This window comes from Dermochelys coriacea, chromosome 2 (genome assembly GCF_009764565.3).
Source record: "Dermochelys coriacea isolate rDerCor1 chromosome 2, rDerCor1.pri.v4, whole genome shotgun sequence".
Taxonomy (NCBI): domain Eukaryota; kingdom Metazoa; phylum Chordata; order Testudines; family Dermochelyidae; genus Dermochelys; species Dermochelys coriacea.
In genome coordinates this window covers 37,369,577-37,385,807 of record NC_050069.1, presented here as the reverse complement: position 1 = coordinate 37,385,807, position 16,231 = coordinate 37,369,577, and the positions used below count along the sequence as shown (strand labels likewise).

Sequence of the window (16,231 nt, the reverse complement as noted above, 5' to 3'; positions counted from 1 at the left end):
AGAGAAATAATCAGTAGAAAAATCTGTGCTACGTTTAAAACAAAGTGGCTGTGAATGGGTGACGAGAATGGAAAACTCCTGGCCTGATCATCAGACAAAGATGCAAGATTTATCACTTAATTAAAACTGATAACCATCAATCACACTATTATTAAACAATGGTTCTGCAGTATTTATAAAAGCTTATGTGCAATCACCCTAATCGCAGACCTTCACATAGCTAATGACTCGCTAAAAAAAGAGCACAGATCTCTTTCCTTTCAGATGTACTAGCTTTAATTTAGGAGATGAGATACCATGGCAGTATGCAGGAGGGAATTGCAGGTGTGCAAAATAAAGCCCTTTGTTTTTCTTCTATCTAGTGCAAAATGTTCTATTTAAGTGTGTACATTAATTTTGACAATTCTTGGTATATACATTATCATTACTTTTTCCACTTGCATTCCATTCCACAATTGTTATATGTGGCACATAATTTAATGCAAACCCTATAAATATAAAAAAATTAATTCTATAACCTCTATAGAGTCTGTACTAAAGATAAACATAAAAATATTAGCCAACATAATTGAAAAGATATTTATTATGGGGGAGAAATCAAACTGTTAGATGATAAAACTTGCAGATGACACCATTATTTAGGATAGTCAAGGCCATTAAAGACTGCAAAAAACTTCATAGGGACTTAACAAATTTAAGATAAATGGGCAGCATTATGGCAGACGCAATTCCAAGTTGACTAATGCAAGGTAATCTATACTGGAAGGTATTACTTGAACTACACATGAATATTCCTGGGCTCTAAATGAACTGTGATCACTTGCAGTGGAGTAGTCCTAAGGGTCATTACAGACAGCTTGAGGAAACCATTTGCTCAATTTGTGGTAGTTAATTTAATTTAAAAAAAAAAGCAAACAGTGTTATGGTGTTTAACAAATGGGATAGAAAACAACATTGAAAGTATTAATGCCATTATATAAGTCAGTAGAACGCCTAATTGGAATACTCTGATCAGTTCTGGTCCCCCCACCTGAAAACACATATGGCACAAGCAGAACAAATTCAGAAATGGTGATGGAAAGGACTACAGGCATGGAAAACCTTCCATGTGAAAAGATTGGGACCATTTTAAATGTGTAAAAAAATGAGTGGGGTAGAGAAGATAGAAAAGGTAAATGGGAGCACCCATAATTCAAGAACAGGAAGACATTCAGTGAAATTAAAGGTTTCAGAGTAGCAGCCTTGTTGGTCTGTATTCGCAAAAAAGAAAAGGAGTACTTGTGGCACCTTAGAGACTAACAAATTTATTTGAGCATAAGCTTTTGTGAGCTACAGCTCACTTCATTGGATGCATTCGGTGGAAAATACAGTGGGGAGATTTATATACACAGAGAACATGAAACAATAACCAACTTAAAACTAAAAAGGTAGTCATTCATAGAATCTGTGGGATTCACTGACATAAGAAATCATTGAAGTAAAGAGTTAGTATTAAAAATTCCCCTCTATTTGAACTGCCTAGAGGACCAAAATGGTGTTCCCATTGTTTGCAATATTAATAAAAGCCTTAGCTGATCAAATGGGTCAAAAACTCAATACATACTAAAGTGGGAGAGATTAGTAAAATCTCACTATACATGGACAATGTGTGTTTGTGCTGCTTTTAATTTGCAGGTCTCCTTATTAACTCTTCACATAGGAAACCTCTAGCAAGTGTTCATGGTTTAAAAATAAACAAACAAAACCAGTGTCCCCAAGGACTTCTTACCTGAAATTTGCCCTAGTAAAAAGTTTTCCTCATTAAATGTCTGGACATTTCTATAATTTAAAAATAGAGATCATGAAGTGGTCTCTGTTAGAAATTTAAAAGTTGCTGTAGTGGCTGTGTAAAAAATCACACACACAGTAACTCAAATCTCTTCAAGCCCCATGCAGATTTCTACAACTGCTGTCAGGCATAATATTAGATATGTATGGTAACATTATTGGTTCAGTTGGTGTTTTTACTTGAAAAATGTAGAATGAGTCCATGTGTGAAACAATGGATTCAAGATATACTAGACATCATTCAGTTGGAAAAGAGATACTATGAAACAAGAGGTGAAGGCAAGGACTTTGACCAAAACTGGCTCTTTTGAGTGGGAGCTACCCATACTAAGACCCAAATCAAAACCAACAAATGCTTAGCCACTTCTGATTCACCAGTAATACCAAATAAAAGAAAAGGAGGACTTGTGGCACCTTAGAGACTAACAAATTTATTTGAGCATAAGCTTTTGTGAGCTACAGCTCACTTCATCAGATGCATTCAGTGGAAAATACAGTGGGGAGATTTATATACACAGAGAACATGAAACAATGGGTGTTACCATACACACTGTAACAAGAGTGATTGATTAAGATGAGCTATTACCAGCAAGAGAGTGTGTGTGTGGGGGGGGAGGGATCTTTTGTGCAGTGTTCACTTACTGTTAACTAGTTTAAAATTAAATTTTCATCCATGTATAATAAGCTGAGAGAGAGAGTTGAGTAGAATAAAGATTAAATACAAAACTTTGGTTAGGATTAGAGTTGACCTACTGAGTTGTGGACATTCTGTTTGAATTGCTCACTTATTAATAACTTCTGTGTCGTTATCCATCTAATATGTGGCAGGAAGAATCACTGTGTGCAAATAACTCTCTTGATATGGTGGTTGGAAGCTCCTCCACGCCTCAGGAGAGACCAGAGCTACTCTGTTAATAGATGACAATGATTTTTTTTTCTCCTCCCCCAACAATTCCCCAGCTGTCATTACAATTACAGGACTCCACTTCAGGGTGGGAGAATAGAACATATGGCTTTCTAATACCTTTCATCTAATCGACTATCAGCAAAATGTGTGGATTGTCTTACTAGGGTAGTTGTCAGCTCCATCTCGACTACTTTAAGATGAAGCTGGTTTTTTCTGTGGCCATCTGGTTTTCACAAGTTCAGGATGCAAAATTCCTGACTCGTGAAGCAATGTACTGCCAGTGGTACAGGTACCATTTTTACTTAGGGCTTGTCTACACTACCCACTGGATTGGTGGGCAGCAATCAATCCAGCGGGAGGTCAATTTATTGCGTCTAGTATTGACGTGATAAATCAACCGCTGAGCATTCTTCCGTCGACTCTGGTACACCAGCAGAACAAGGAGCGCAAGTGGAGTCGATGGAAGAGCGTCTGCTGTCGATATACTGCAGTGAAGACACCGTGGTAAGTAGATCTAAGTACATTGACTTCAGCTACACTATTCGCGTAGCTGAAGTTGCGTATCTTAGATTGACCTTGCGTGGAAGTGTAGACAAGCCCTTAGTATATCTATGGTGATATACTAACTACACCCACCCAAAAACTGTTAGGCACTTCTCAAAGCAGACAAGATGTCATCTTGGCCTGAGGAATTAATAAACAATAATTTCTGACATAGTAAGAAGATAGCAACAGCTGGGGTGGGGAGTAGTTGCAGAAAGGACAGGAGCAGTATTAATTTTATGTGGTTACTTAGCAAAGACTAATCCATTGCATCATCCATCAAAGATGTCTTTTAAAGAAATAAATATATCAAATAGATAAATAGATTTGAAAGGTTCCTGTTGGTATTATGGAAGAAATGGACCTTCAGGGGAGATGTAAAAGTAGTTTGGTGGACCAGCTCAGGAATGGTATTTCCTGGGTAAAGGGCAGCATGGCATGGCATAAAGCCCTTGTTATATGACATGTCTCTACAGAGAACTTAATTGCAGCATAATCTGAAGGAAAGACCTCATAATTTGGGACAGGAAATCCTGAGTCCTTATCCTTGCACTGCCACTGAAATGCTCTGTGGCCTTGGGTATGCCACTTCATCCTTCTGCCTCAGTTTCTGCATCTGTAGAATGGAGTTGTTTACCTGCTTCCTGGAGGTGTTGGGAGATTTGGGGTGCGTGTGTGTGTGTGTGTGTGTGTGTGTGTGTGTGTGTGTGTGTGGAGAATGGCCACTATTTATTACTTATAACAATGTAGTTGTATGTAATTTTTCTCAGGTTATCTTGGACATGAGGACAAATACGCTCTGTTGGAACCCCATGGAAGCTTTTATTTTCACTTCAGCAAATGAGGACCACAAGTAAGCATGCTATCGCTTTTTGGTGATCCCTGTTAGTTTACTTACCTAAATCTTATTAATTCATCCTTATTCTACAGTATTTTTATAAAATCACTTCACATTTTATATTTGAGTCACTTAAGTAAGTGACTAATTAGAAAATCCTAGGTTTGTTGGATATAAAACTTGTATTAAGTAGCATACCACTCTTTCCACATGAATCAATAGCTGGAATTAATGCATTGTCTTTTACTAAAAATTAGCCACCGTTTTGTTCTCTAAGGGCCGAGTGAAGCAGTCTTTCTTTGGCCTTAAAGTCAAGGAGAGTGTTTGAAAAATCTCATGACCTTTGCAAGACCAAAGATAGTGCTACTAAGGAGGGCTGTAGTACTATATACCGACCAGCTACTGTTGTACTCCCAACTAGCTTTCTCAAACTAAATCTGCTGTTCATATATTTACAAGGTCTATCTGTCCTTGATATGCTTGTCACTTATCTGCACTGAAAGTTATGCATAATCATCAAAATCAGAGTAACTATTTCTGTAGGAGGAGGAAATGAGAATATAAGATGACAGCTCTTCGGTCATCTTTTAGCTCACAATGAGAAAAAGTGAAAAGTAAGTGTAACCTACAATGGCACTTGGAAATTAAACACCATTGATCCAGCCACCAGAGCAATAAAAGTGCTTATTTACTTGCCAGCTATCATGAATCCTGGCATAATGTGCTAATCAGCTATTTTGGCATGAACGTTTCTTTTTTTAAAAAAAAAAAAAAAAAAAGCCACTTGATTCTTTTTTTTTTTTTCCTACAAAAGGTTTTAGTACTTAACCTTTGCTAGCTCTTCCTGTCACTTAAAGCACTTTTTTTGGGGGGTGGGTGGGGGGATGGTATTGACCACTTGAACAGTCAACCTAATGTTGGAAAAAAGCCTTCTCTCTCTCTAATGGTGTTTAAACCCAGAAGCACTCAGGTACACTTCATACCTTTCTTTCCAAGGAGCCAGTGGTCCAAAAACAGAGATCACCGCTTCCTTCTATAATACATTAATATAGTGACTCTTCTTGAGGATACTCTTCCAAAGAACTGGTAACTGGCTTTGTCGTTGAAAAGGGGAATACACTGGATGCTCTGTTTACTCCTTATTTGCGTGATGGGAAAAGTAAAGTCTCCTAAGCAGTTTAGTACAACTCATAGCTTGTAGTGATCAAAACTTTATGAAGTTGGCAACCACTATTAATTCCTCTAATTTGTGTTTTAAAAAAATACAATTTAAAAAAAAGTAACAATACTTGTGTACTGTCAGGTTTCAGAGTAGCAGCCGTGTTAGTCTGTATTCGCAAAAAGAAAAGGAGTACTTGTGGCACCTTAGAGACTAACAAATTTATTAGAACATAAGCTTTCGTGAGCTACAGCTCACTTCATCGGATGCATTCATCGGATGTGTACTGTCGTATATCTTCAACACATTGTACAAGCATTAGTTAATTAAAAACGGTGGAGTAGCAGGTGCGAGTGGGAGAATTCAGAAGGAAAAAGCATGTAGGAAAAAAGACTATGCATCAAATTAATTCCAACTATCTATCCATCTATGGTGGAGAGAGTGAAGATCATAGCTTAATATTAGCCACAATACATGTTCTGTATCTATAAAGCTCTTGAATGCTGGCACTGTGCACATTAATAATCCAGTTGTTTGTTATAGATTGGTATGTGTCAGTGTCAGGTTCTCTCTGTGAAGAGTTCTGTCTGTTATATTTGAAAGAGCATTTTTAGGGCTTGGGTACAAAGTTAATTTAGATTAAGGTAGGGTGTGAATTTAAAGTACAGTAGCTATTCCAGAATAACTGTATGTGTAGACGAGCCCTTACTAATTTCTCAGAATCCATTTAGATAGGGCTTGGAAAAAAAATCGACTTGTCCACTCTTTTGGGGAACTTTCCCTGGTGACTGGGGAGGAAAGAGACAGTTTGACCCAGGGGGAAACCCCAATGCGTTTCCTTTCTCTTTTCCAAAGCACTTCATTCTTCTTTGCCCTCAAAGACCATTTCATTCTTCAAATACCCTTCCTCACTGTCACTAATAATGAAAAATTTTGAAACGTTTGAAAAATTCTTCTCCCATAAACAATTTTATTCATTAGGAAAAGATAATCTCAATCCAATTTTATTTTAAAAAACATATAAACCACACTTCCCCCCCCCTTAAAAAAATAAACAAAATAAAATTTTATGATACTTTACGTGCATGCACATCCCCAATCCAGTTCAATACTAAATGGCTTTTCCTCATATTTTTGTAAGCCTAGGGTGTCCACAAGCACCAAACATCAGTGTAGCTTCAGTGATGATCCAAAATAATGTGCTTAGAAAGACTTAACAGAACAGTATATCTGCTCTTTGATTTAAAATAAATTAATAAATTTTAATTGTCCAGCCATTTTAATTGTCCTGCATTCTGTAGGAGATTGGTTCCCTTCCCCATTCTCCAAGCAGGCAAGTATTTCCCTGTAAGCTCCTACTGGGAGAACCTGTGGAGTTGGCTGGCCTGCCTTCAGTGAAGATGCTACTACACCAACAGGAGAGCTTCTCCTGTTGGCGCAGTTAATCCACCTCTGCAAGAGGCAGTAACTATGTTGATGGGAGAAGCCCTCCTATTGACATAGCGCTGTCCACACCGGAAGTTAGGTTGAATTAACTCCGTGGCTTGGGTTTGGATTTTTACACCCCTGAGTAATTTAGCTATACTGATGTAAGTTTATAGTGTAGACCTGACTTTAATGAGGGCAGTGTAGCGGAGAAGAGAGGGTGGCAGGCAGGGCAGAGGGTGTGCCAAATGGAATCTGAGAAACACTTGGCAGTTGTAGATGGTACATTTGAGGCTGGAGGTGAGAAGAATGAAGGAGGAAGATGTGGTAGCTTTTATGAAGCAGGTTGAGCCAGAGAACCAAAAACAGGCTGAGGGAGAAGTAAGAGTAATGGAGACCCACTTTTCCTGTAGGAACAGGGAAGGAATCCTAACTCTAGCAATACAGCTAAACTTACCAGCTAGTATGTGTTCTGTACCTTTTTTCAAGTCCTACGATTCTTTTCATGCTTTATTAGCAGTTGTCTGACTTGAAATAAACAGTTTTAGGTCCTAGGATCTAAAAGCTGAGCTTTGTGGGTGCATATAATCACGTACTTCAAAGAAATGTGTGGTGATGTAACATGCATTTGATAATTCAGTTCATTTGGAAATTGGTATCTGAAAAGCACTAATCTTTTTCACATAAGTGTTTATATGAGATGGTATTTAAAGCATGGTGCCTTCTTTTAATTAGCAAATTTCTTTTACAGCTTATATACATTTGATATGCGTTTTCTTGAGTCACCTGTAATGGTTCACATAGATCATGTGTCTGCAGTTCTTGATGTGGATTACTCCCCCACTGGGAAAGAATTTGTATCTGCAAGCTTTGATAAATCTATTCGCATTTTTCCTGTAGACAAAGGTCACAGCAGGTCAGTGATTTTTTTTTTTTTTATTTTTATTTTTTCCAAATCTATCTCTTAGGTCTCCCCCCCCCCCCCAAAAGCTTAGTTCTCTCATTAACCTATATAATCAATAGATTCCCATTGCATGCCTATAGGGTCTCATCATATGAATGAATGTAAATACTAAATCACTGCCTAAATTTTTATTAAATATATTAGAGTAAAACTCTTATTTAATGAGCAGTGAATTTTGTGTTCTAGTTTTGAGTGAAAATAATAAGTGAAATCCAGGGATGAAATTTCTCTAGCCTGTTGAATCTTTTTTTTCTCCTCTTACTGATATTTCTGGTACTAAGATGCCAAGGACAGAAGTAGTAGTCTAAGTGAAACATGGACCATTTCATATAGAACAGGGGATAGATACACTCCTTGTTTCATGATGTGATGTCCTTTGGGAAGGCAGCCGAATGTTACTTCCCTGTCAAGCAACATATCTTGTTGCAAACACACCTTTGATTTCTGCTGTCACCTCAGACCTCTCTTGACACTATTGCTTTCCAAATATGTCTTAGATTGAATATTAGTTCTGAATTATTATTCCTAGATGTATTAGTTTGCATTTGTCTATTTTATCTCATTTTATTTCCTGCCTTTATTTCTGATCTGTTTAGGTCCCTTTGTATATCTCTGTCACCACTGATGTTTACAACACCTACAGTTTTGTAACATTTGTCTTTTTATGGGCTGTTTTTTCTCCTCCTTTTGAATGATTACATACAACAGGATGTAAAAGATTCCTGTGGAAACATTCTGGACACTTCACTGATCTAATTAATTTCCACTTATTATCTTTTTGTTCATGCTTCTCTAACCGGGTTTTATCCATGTGACAATGTTTATATCCACCACAGTTTGAATTATTTTTTTCATGTAAGATTTCATAAGCATATTAAGTACTAAACTAAATTTTAGATTTCATTGACTGTGCACTCCTTTCATTATTTTTTCAATTTGATCAAAATCAAAGAGTTATCAGGTTTGTCTGGCATTATTTGTTCTCCATAAACCTGTACTGTTTGTTGTGTCTGGTTCCATTATTCTCTACCGTTGTAGGTTCTTCCAGTTTTTTATTCTTGCTGCTTTATTTTACTAGAAGACTTGCCAAATAGCATTTGCAAGACTTGCTCTTTTTCTTAAAAGATGCCTTTTCTCAAAAATAGTTGCCAGTGGTTTAAGTTTATTAATTATTTCCTCTAAGATGTTGGAATGCATATTAACCAGACCAGCTGATTGTGTGGAGTCCATTTTATTATTGACAGCTTCCTTAGCCTACTCTCCAAACTGTTCATGTGCCCCTTTGTCTTATTAAAGGCCAACTTTTTTTTTTCCTGAGTCCTTAATAATTGATCTACAAAACTTTTAGTTTTCCTTCAATCCTGGAATTGTGTTGCAGATACCCACTGTGGTTCCTTGACTATTTTTTATTTTTGTATTGCTAAGCAAAGTGATAGCTGTTCCTTTTATGTCGATCAGATAACTATTTTAATTGTTTTTTGTAAATATTTTTGATCCATAGAAGGGGAAAAGAGGTAGAACTGTGTAGCGCTGAAGGGGGAAGAGGGAAAGTGTAAATGCAAACTACCAGGAAGCTTGCTAAAAAGAAGTCTGAGCTGATGGTATCCGCTTGTGTATCCAGATGTATTTGGGGGAGTGTGTTTGTCTGTCTGTCTGTCCCTGGTGCACTAGTAGCTCTGAGAACTGAATAACTTGACTTAAGAAAATCTTTAAACCAGGACCACAATCTTGTCACAGTTAATTCAGAAGACTTTATTCAGTCAGGTGGGTTAGGAACTCGTTCCCTTTGTTTTTAAGGAAAGCTTAAATTTGAAACTGTAGGGAAGACGCAGACCTGATTATTCCTACTTGGGGTATGAGGGAACGTTGAGGGAAAGTTCCTTTTTGGGTATGTCTATAGTGCAAGTGAAGGTGTGGCTATTGCATGAGCAGGCATACCTGTGCTGATTTTAATTTAGCGAGCATGGGTAACAGTGACAGGGTAGATGTGGTAGAACAGGCTTCAGCACAGCTAGATGCCTAATACAAGCCTGCCAGGGAGCCTGTGTACATACTCTGGTTGCTAGCCTACGCTGAAGTCTGTCCTGCCACATCTACACTATAGTTATTACCTTTGCTAGCTAAATTAAAGCTAGCAATAGATTGTCTCCCCATCACACTTTCACTTATAGTGTAGACATACCCTAAGTGGGGAGGGGAGTCTTTGTGGAAGACCTTGCATGTTATGAGGAAGCTGTAAACACTCTCGTTGGTATTCCAAAGTTCAGCCTTGAAAACACGTGCCCTCAAAGGTACACACAACTCCCATTGTACACAGATATTAAAAGGCAGAATTTATGGCCAGATTCTAAGCTGATGTAAATTGGTGTATTTCTTTGGAAGTTTATGGAGCTATGTCTGTTTACACGAGGTGAGGTTGTAACCCCTGATAGATGATACTAACTAACTCTTTATAATTCTTGACTTGTTTTACAAGGCCAGTAGTTTGGACTTTAATGGTGGCAGCCTGATCCAGTGTATTGGATGCTGCAATAAGTCAAATGACCTAGGCATATTCTTGGTTCTGCAATTGCTGTTCTAAACATGACTGTTCTAAATCCTTCACCTGTTTGTCAACAATGGTCACTCCCCAGTGTGTGCAGAAGCATTTTTATTTTAAGCTGTTTTCTCATATGGTTTGCAAATTCCTCATTGACTGACAAAGGAGGAGGCTATTTTTCTGGGGGTAAAGGAGGAAAATTGCAGTGAACAGTAACTGACACATCTCCAAATTCATATTGATGCTCTTAGGTTTCAAACATCTTCTCACTCATTCACAGTATTGGTGCCAGGCAGACTAAGTTTAGCTCTACAATTCCCATATCTGTAATGCTTACTCAGGACATTATAAATTTCACTCACAATATTTGTTATAAAGAAATAGCTGTCTAGGATTTGTAGGTAGTGTATGTCTGTATGACTGACTGTGGTAATCTAAGGAGAGCAATTTTTCTGCTAGTTGGATGCCATGGAAAAGATGAGAGGTGGTTGGGTTTTTGTTTTTTTTTGTTTTGTTTTTTGTTTTTTAAGTATTATCTAGATAATGTTTTGTCAGTATATTTTAGGCAGAATTTAATTGGAGAACTTGCCATGTATCAGTTTGGAGACTATTCCCCTGTAAACGAAACCATTTTAATCAGTTATGGTTATTGTAGAACAAATATTCAGACTTCAAAGAGAGAACATCATGATAGGTGAAAAGCAGCAATGATTAGGAAGGTAACTATAACACATTTTCTAATGATTCTTTCGGCTTCTTTTAGAGAGGTATATCATACAAAGCGAATGCAACATGTCATCACTGTCAAGTGGACCTCTGACAACAAGTACATTCTGTGTGGCTCAGATGAGATGAACATTCGTCTGTGGAAAGCTAATGCTTCTGAAAAACTAGGCGTGGTAAGATTTTTGTGCTAGCTTCACCAGTTATCTCAAGACAGATTAAGATATGAAACAGTATTTTTTCCAAAATTAAAAATAAACTTTTAAAAATTCAGAACTTTCTAAAAGGAAAACTTAATTGAAAATTTATTTTGAAAATTTTGAGATAATATGCAAATCACCATACTCAGTATTGGCAAATATTTCACTCATTGTAACCTTTAGTGCTACCTCCATTGTTTATAATATTAGAATCATGCATTTTTGCCCAGTAAAGTATTTTTGTCATATTTGTTAAAGTATACTGTTCAGCTTGTACCAGTCTGAATAGGATTTGAGTCTTCCACGTCTACGATGCAGGTGTGAATTCAGCCCTGAGTGGTAGTGACAAAAGATTAAATTCTGTCTGTCTCTCACCAACAGAAGTTGGTCCAATAAAAGATATTACCTGACCCACCTTGTTGCTAATATCATGGGACAAGCATGGCTACAACAACACTGCATACACATTCTGGCATGACCTATGTCCAGTGCAACTCCATTAGAGTGCAGTGTCATTATTTGCCAAAAACTGTTCTGTGATCTGTTTGAAATAAGTTGGTGCTCTTTGTATAGTTCCTAGTGGGGTAGATCCTCATATACTGAACGATTTGCTCTGGCATAACTGAATATTTGTCTAGTTAGTCAATGCGAACCCCTAATATAGATGTGTGTAATTCTGTTCAGTGTAATAAACATATCTATTTTAAGTGTGACTTAGAACTGATTTAAGCATGTCTGTTAGGAGTTTATACCAGCATAACTAGACAAACTTTTTATTAACCTCAGTGCAAGTTATATAATACAGTAAAGGGTAAAATCTGATGATATGATTTGTGCTAATTTGTACCCTCCTGAGCAGACTTAGTAAGAAGATCAAGTTCTGAATGGGCTTGGACAGTGAAATTACCTTCTCCATCTCTTGGAGTAGTCCCTTCAGCATATCAGTGGAGGCATATCAGTAGGGCGGTTGGGAGTTGCTTGCACTGCTACTGTTTTGTTCTATATTAGTCTGCAGAACTGTCCGTCTGATATCTTTCACAGTAATTCATTTTTCTTTTGTAAAAGACAGGGATCTGAGTTACCCAGGAAAGAATTTTCTGTAGTATCTGGCTGGTGAATTTTGCCCATATGCTCAGGGTTTAGCTGATTGCCATATTTGGGGTCGGGAAGGAATTTTCCTCCAGGGCAGATTGGAGAGGCCCTGGAGGTTTTTCGCCTTCCTTTGTAGCATGGGGCATGGTTGACTTGAGGGAGGTTTCTCTGCTCCTTGAAGTCTTTGAACCATGATTTAAGGACTTCAATAGCTCAGACATGGGTGAGGTTTTTCATAGGAGTGGGTGGGTGAGATTCTGTGGCCTGCGCTGTGCAGGAGGTCGGACTAGATGATCAGAATGGTCCCTTCTGACCTTAGTATCTATGAATCTAAGACAGGAAGGGAGGAATTTTAAACTGTAATCTGACCGGCAAAATATATGTAGCCTATGAACATTTATATAGTAACAAATTATCATTGAAATTAAATTTCTATAAAATGTTGATTGGCCACTTTCTTTATTTAGGCTGCTGCAGTAGTCATTTTGGTCTGCATTTTGGCTGTATTTATAAGGAATTTTATATGTAGTGGTCCAGATAAGTGTTTTTTGTAAGTATCGGACAAAAACACCTCTAGTTCTAGAGACTGTGTGACATCCACTGTGTACTTCTCTGTTGCTGCTGATTTTGTGTGGAAGGGGCTAAGCTACTGCAGTGATGGACAGCAGTATAATACGCTAAGAATAATTGGTTTATCCCACTGGTTGCTCATCATATACAATACAGATGTACCCTCTCACATCTAGCATCATAGTATGAGCCAAAACTCCATCCGCTTCATTCATCCTCTGTATACTGACTCAGAAAAGAACTATATTGTCTCCATTCCCCCATATGGTTCTAAAACAGGTGCTGTCCAGAAACAGGTTTGATGTGCACCTTTACTCTGCACACTCTTCACATAGTGGACACAGATGAGTATCTAAAGCAGTTGTTCTCAACCCTTCCAGACTGCTGTACCCCTTTCAGGAGTCTGATTTGTCTTGCCTATGCCAAATTTTATTTAACTTAAAAACTTGGGCTTTGGCTTCAGCCCCATATCACAGGGCATGGGCTCTCTGTCCTGGCCCCCAGTGGGTCTAACCCTGGCACTGGCAACCTCATTAAAATGAACTTGTCCACAGTTTGAGAACTGCTGATATAATATATAGAATAGTATAGACAAATCATAATCTATATGAAATATTAGTTTTTACTGAGTTCGCTAGTGCTTTTTCTGTAGCCTGTAGTAAAACCATGCAAATATCTAGATGGGTTGCTGTATTCCCTGGAACATCTCTACGTATCCCTGGTTGAGAACCACTGATCTAAAGCATGCTGATATACATATAGAATGTCTAACATTTGATATGAATGATGTGGTGTGGGTTTTTTGTTTTTTTTGTTTTGTTTTTTTTTTTTTTTTTTGCAGAATGTAGAATATGCCATTATCCCTGTTAGATGGATAGAGGTAGAATTACATGATCTGGAGTTAGGTTGTTTTGCGAATCTTTAGGTGCAGCTTCCTGAAGTTTCATTTTATTAATTACTGGTGGCAATGGATTAGTCTAAGAACTGCTGCTTTGAGTTTAATAGGATGGGTACTTGGTTTTAAGAAGTTATGGACAAAGGCAGCATACCTTTTGCATGTAATGAACATCGCTACTTAACACTAAGTACAGTAAAATCTGTGTTATCCAGCACTTTACAAACTAGAAAGCTCTCTAAACCAGCATTTCTAATTTTCATTGAAAGTCTGGTTGGTGCGGGGCAGGCAGCCTCCCTATCTGGCTCCGTATGGCTCCCAGGAAGCGGTGACATGTCCCTGCCGCTTCTTGGTGGAGGAACAGCCACGAGGGGTTTGAAGTGTGGGACGGGGTGCGGGGCACGGGCTCTGAGGGAGTTTGGGTGTGGGAGGGGGCTTGGGGCAGGGGTTTGGGGTACAGGATGGGTTTTGGGGTTTTGGATCTCAGGTGGCTCCCGCAAGTGGCAACATGTCCCTGCTGCCTCCTAGGCAGAGGAACGGCTTTGCACGCTGCCCCTTCCTCAAGTGCTGGCTCCACAGCTCCTATTGGCCAGGAACCGGCACGCCGCACTCCCTGCCCTAAGCCCCCTCCTGCTCCTCAACCTCCTCCCAGAGCCCGTGGCCCACACCCCAGCCCTGAGCCTCCTCCTGCACCCAAACTCCCTCCCTCCTTGTTAATTGGAATTTTTGACTTACTGGCACCCCCCACTCCTCCAACATGCTAGTTAACAAAGCTTTTACTGTATTCTGAACTATTTAAAAATTAGTTAAGTTGTAAGCTTGGTATACAATCTGCCATTTTCTAAACCATTTATATTATTTAATTTGAGGATGCTACATTGATTACTATTTTATAATTTGTATTACTGTAGTGCCAACAGCTCTAATCATAGTCTAGTTACTTTGTGCTGGGTGCTGTACAAACACGTAGTACGAATGCCTTATTGAATTAATATATCCCAATAACAGGATATGTGAGGTTTGACACCCCTGCTGGAAGTTGATGCATACCTTGATATCTGTCATTCAATTTTGAATTATTCAGACATGTATATCTTTATATAATAACTAGGGCTCTACCAAATTCACGGCCATGAAAAATGCATCACGGACTGTGAAATCTGGCCTCCCCCTGTGAAAATCTAGTGTTTTTGTGTACTTTTTACCCTATACTGTACAGATTTCACAGGGGAGACTAGTGTTTCTCAAATTGGGATCCTGAACCAAAAGGGAGCTGCAGGAGGGCACAAGGTTATTTTAGAGGGCTTATAGTATTGCCATCCTAACTTCTACACTGCCTTTAGATCTCAGCAGCCAGAGAGCAGCAGCTTTGGCCGAGCGCCCAGCTCTGAAGACAGTGCCCTGCCAGCAGCAACACAGAAGTAAGGGTGGCAGTACCATACCATGTCATCCTTACTTCTGCTCTGCTGCCTTGAGAACTGAGCGGCCGGAGAGTGGCAACTGCTGACTGGGTGCCCAGCTCTGCAGGCAGTAGTGCAGAAGAGTGGCAATACCATGTCATGCCATCCTTAGTTTTGCAGTGCTGCTGACAGGGGTGCTGCCTTCAGAGCTGAATTAAGGGTAGCTGTACCACAACCTCCCCTGCAATAACCTTGTGACCCCCCCCCAGCTCCTTTTTGGGTCAGAACCCCTACAATTACAACACTGAAATTTCAGATTTAAATAGCTGAAATGATGAAATTTATGAATTTAAAAATCCTATGACCGTGAAACTGACCAAAATGGAGCATGAATTTGGTAGGACCCTAATAATAACATAAGGCGGACACACAACTGATTGGAAACACAGTACCCAAAGAACAGTTACCAGTGGTTCACTGTCAAACTGGGAGAACGTATCTCGTGGTGTGCCCCCTCCCCCAGGGTCAGTCCTGGGTATAGTATGCTTCAACATTTTCATTAATGGCTTATAAAATGGAATGGAGAGTGTGCTTATAAAAATTTTAAATGACACCAAGCTAGGAAAGTTTTCAGGCACTTCGGAAGACAGGATTAGAATTCAAAATAACCTTGAAAAATTGGAGAATTAGCCTGAAATCAACAAGATGACATTCATTAAAAACAAGCTAAAGTATTACACTTAGGAGTGGAAATCAAATGCCTGAGTACAAAATAGGAAATAACTGGCTAGGTAGTAGTATTGCGGAAAAGAATCTAGCAGTTATAGTGAATCATAAAGTGAATGAGTCATCAGTGTGATGCAGTAGCAAAAAGGGCTAGTATTCTGTGGCGTATTAACAGGAGAGTCATATGTAAGACACAGGAGATAATTGTTCCGCCCTACTTGGCAATGGTGAGACCTCAGCTGAAGTAGTGTGTTCAGTTCTGGGCACCGTACTTTAAGAAAGATGTGGACGAATTGGAGTCCGAGCAACAAAATTATACAAGGTTTAAAAAACCCGACTTGTGATGAAAGATTTAAAAAGGGGCATATTTAGTCTTGAGATAAAAAGATTGAAGGGGGACCAATAACCCTTTTCAGATATGTT

The 16,231-nt window shown here is 38.7% G+C and overlaps 1 protein-coding gene across 3 annotated transcripts in view; it reads left to right on the top strand.

The window, feature by feature from the left end:
• DCAF13 (DDB1 and CUL4 associated factor 13) overlaps window positions 1-16,231 on the top strand; it is a 44,337-nt gene that overhangs the window by 16,892 nt on the left and 11,214 nt on the right. For all 3 annotated transcript variants that reach the window (XM_043507462.1, XM_038391773.2, XM_043507463.1), the window contains 3 exons: window positions 4,048-4,130; window positions 7,451-7,615; window positions 10,966-11,101. In XM_043507462.1, coding sequence (XP_043363397.1) covers window positions 4,048-4,130; window positions 7,451-7,615; window positions 10,966-11,101 — 384 coding nt within the window. The remainder of the gene's footprint in view (window positions 1-4,047; window positions 4,131-7,450; window positions 7,616-10,965; window positions 11,102-16,231) is intronic.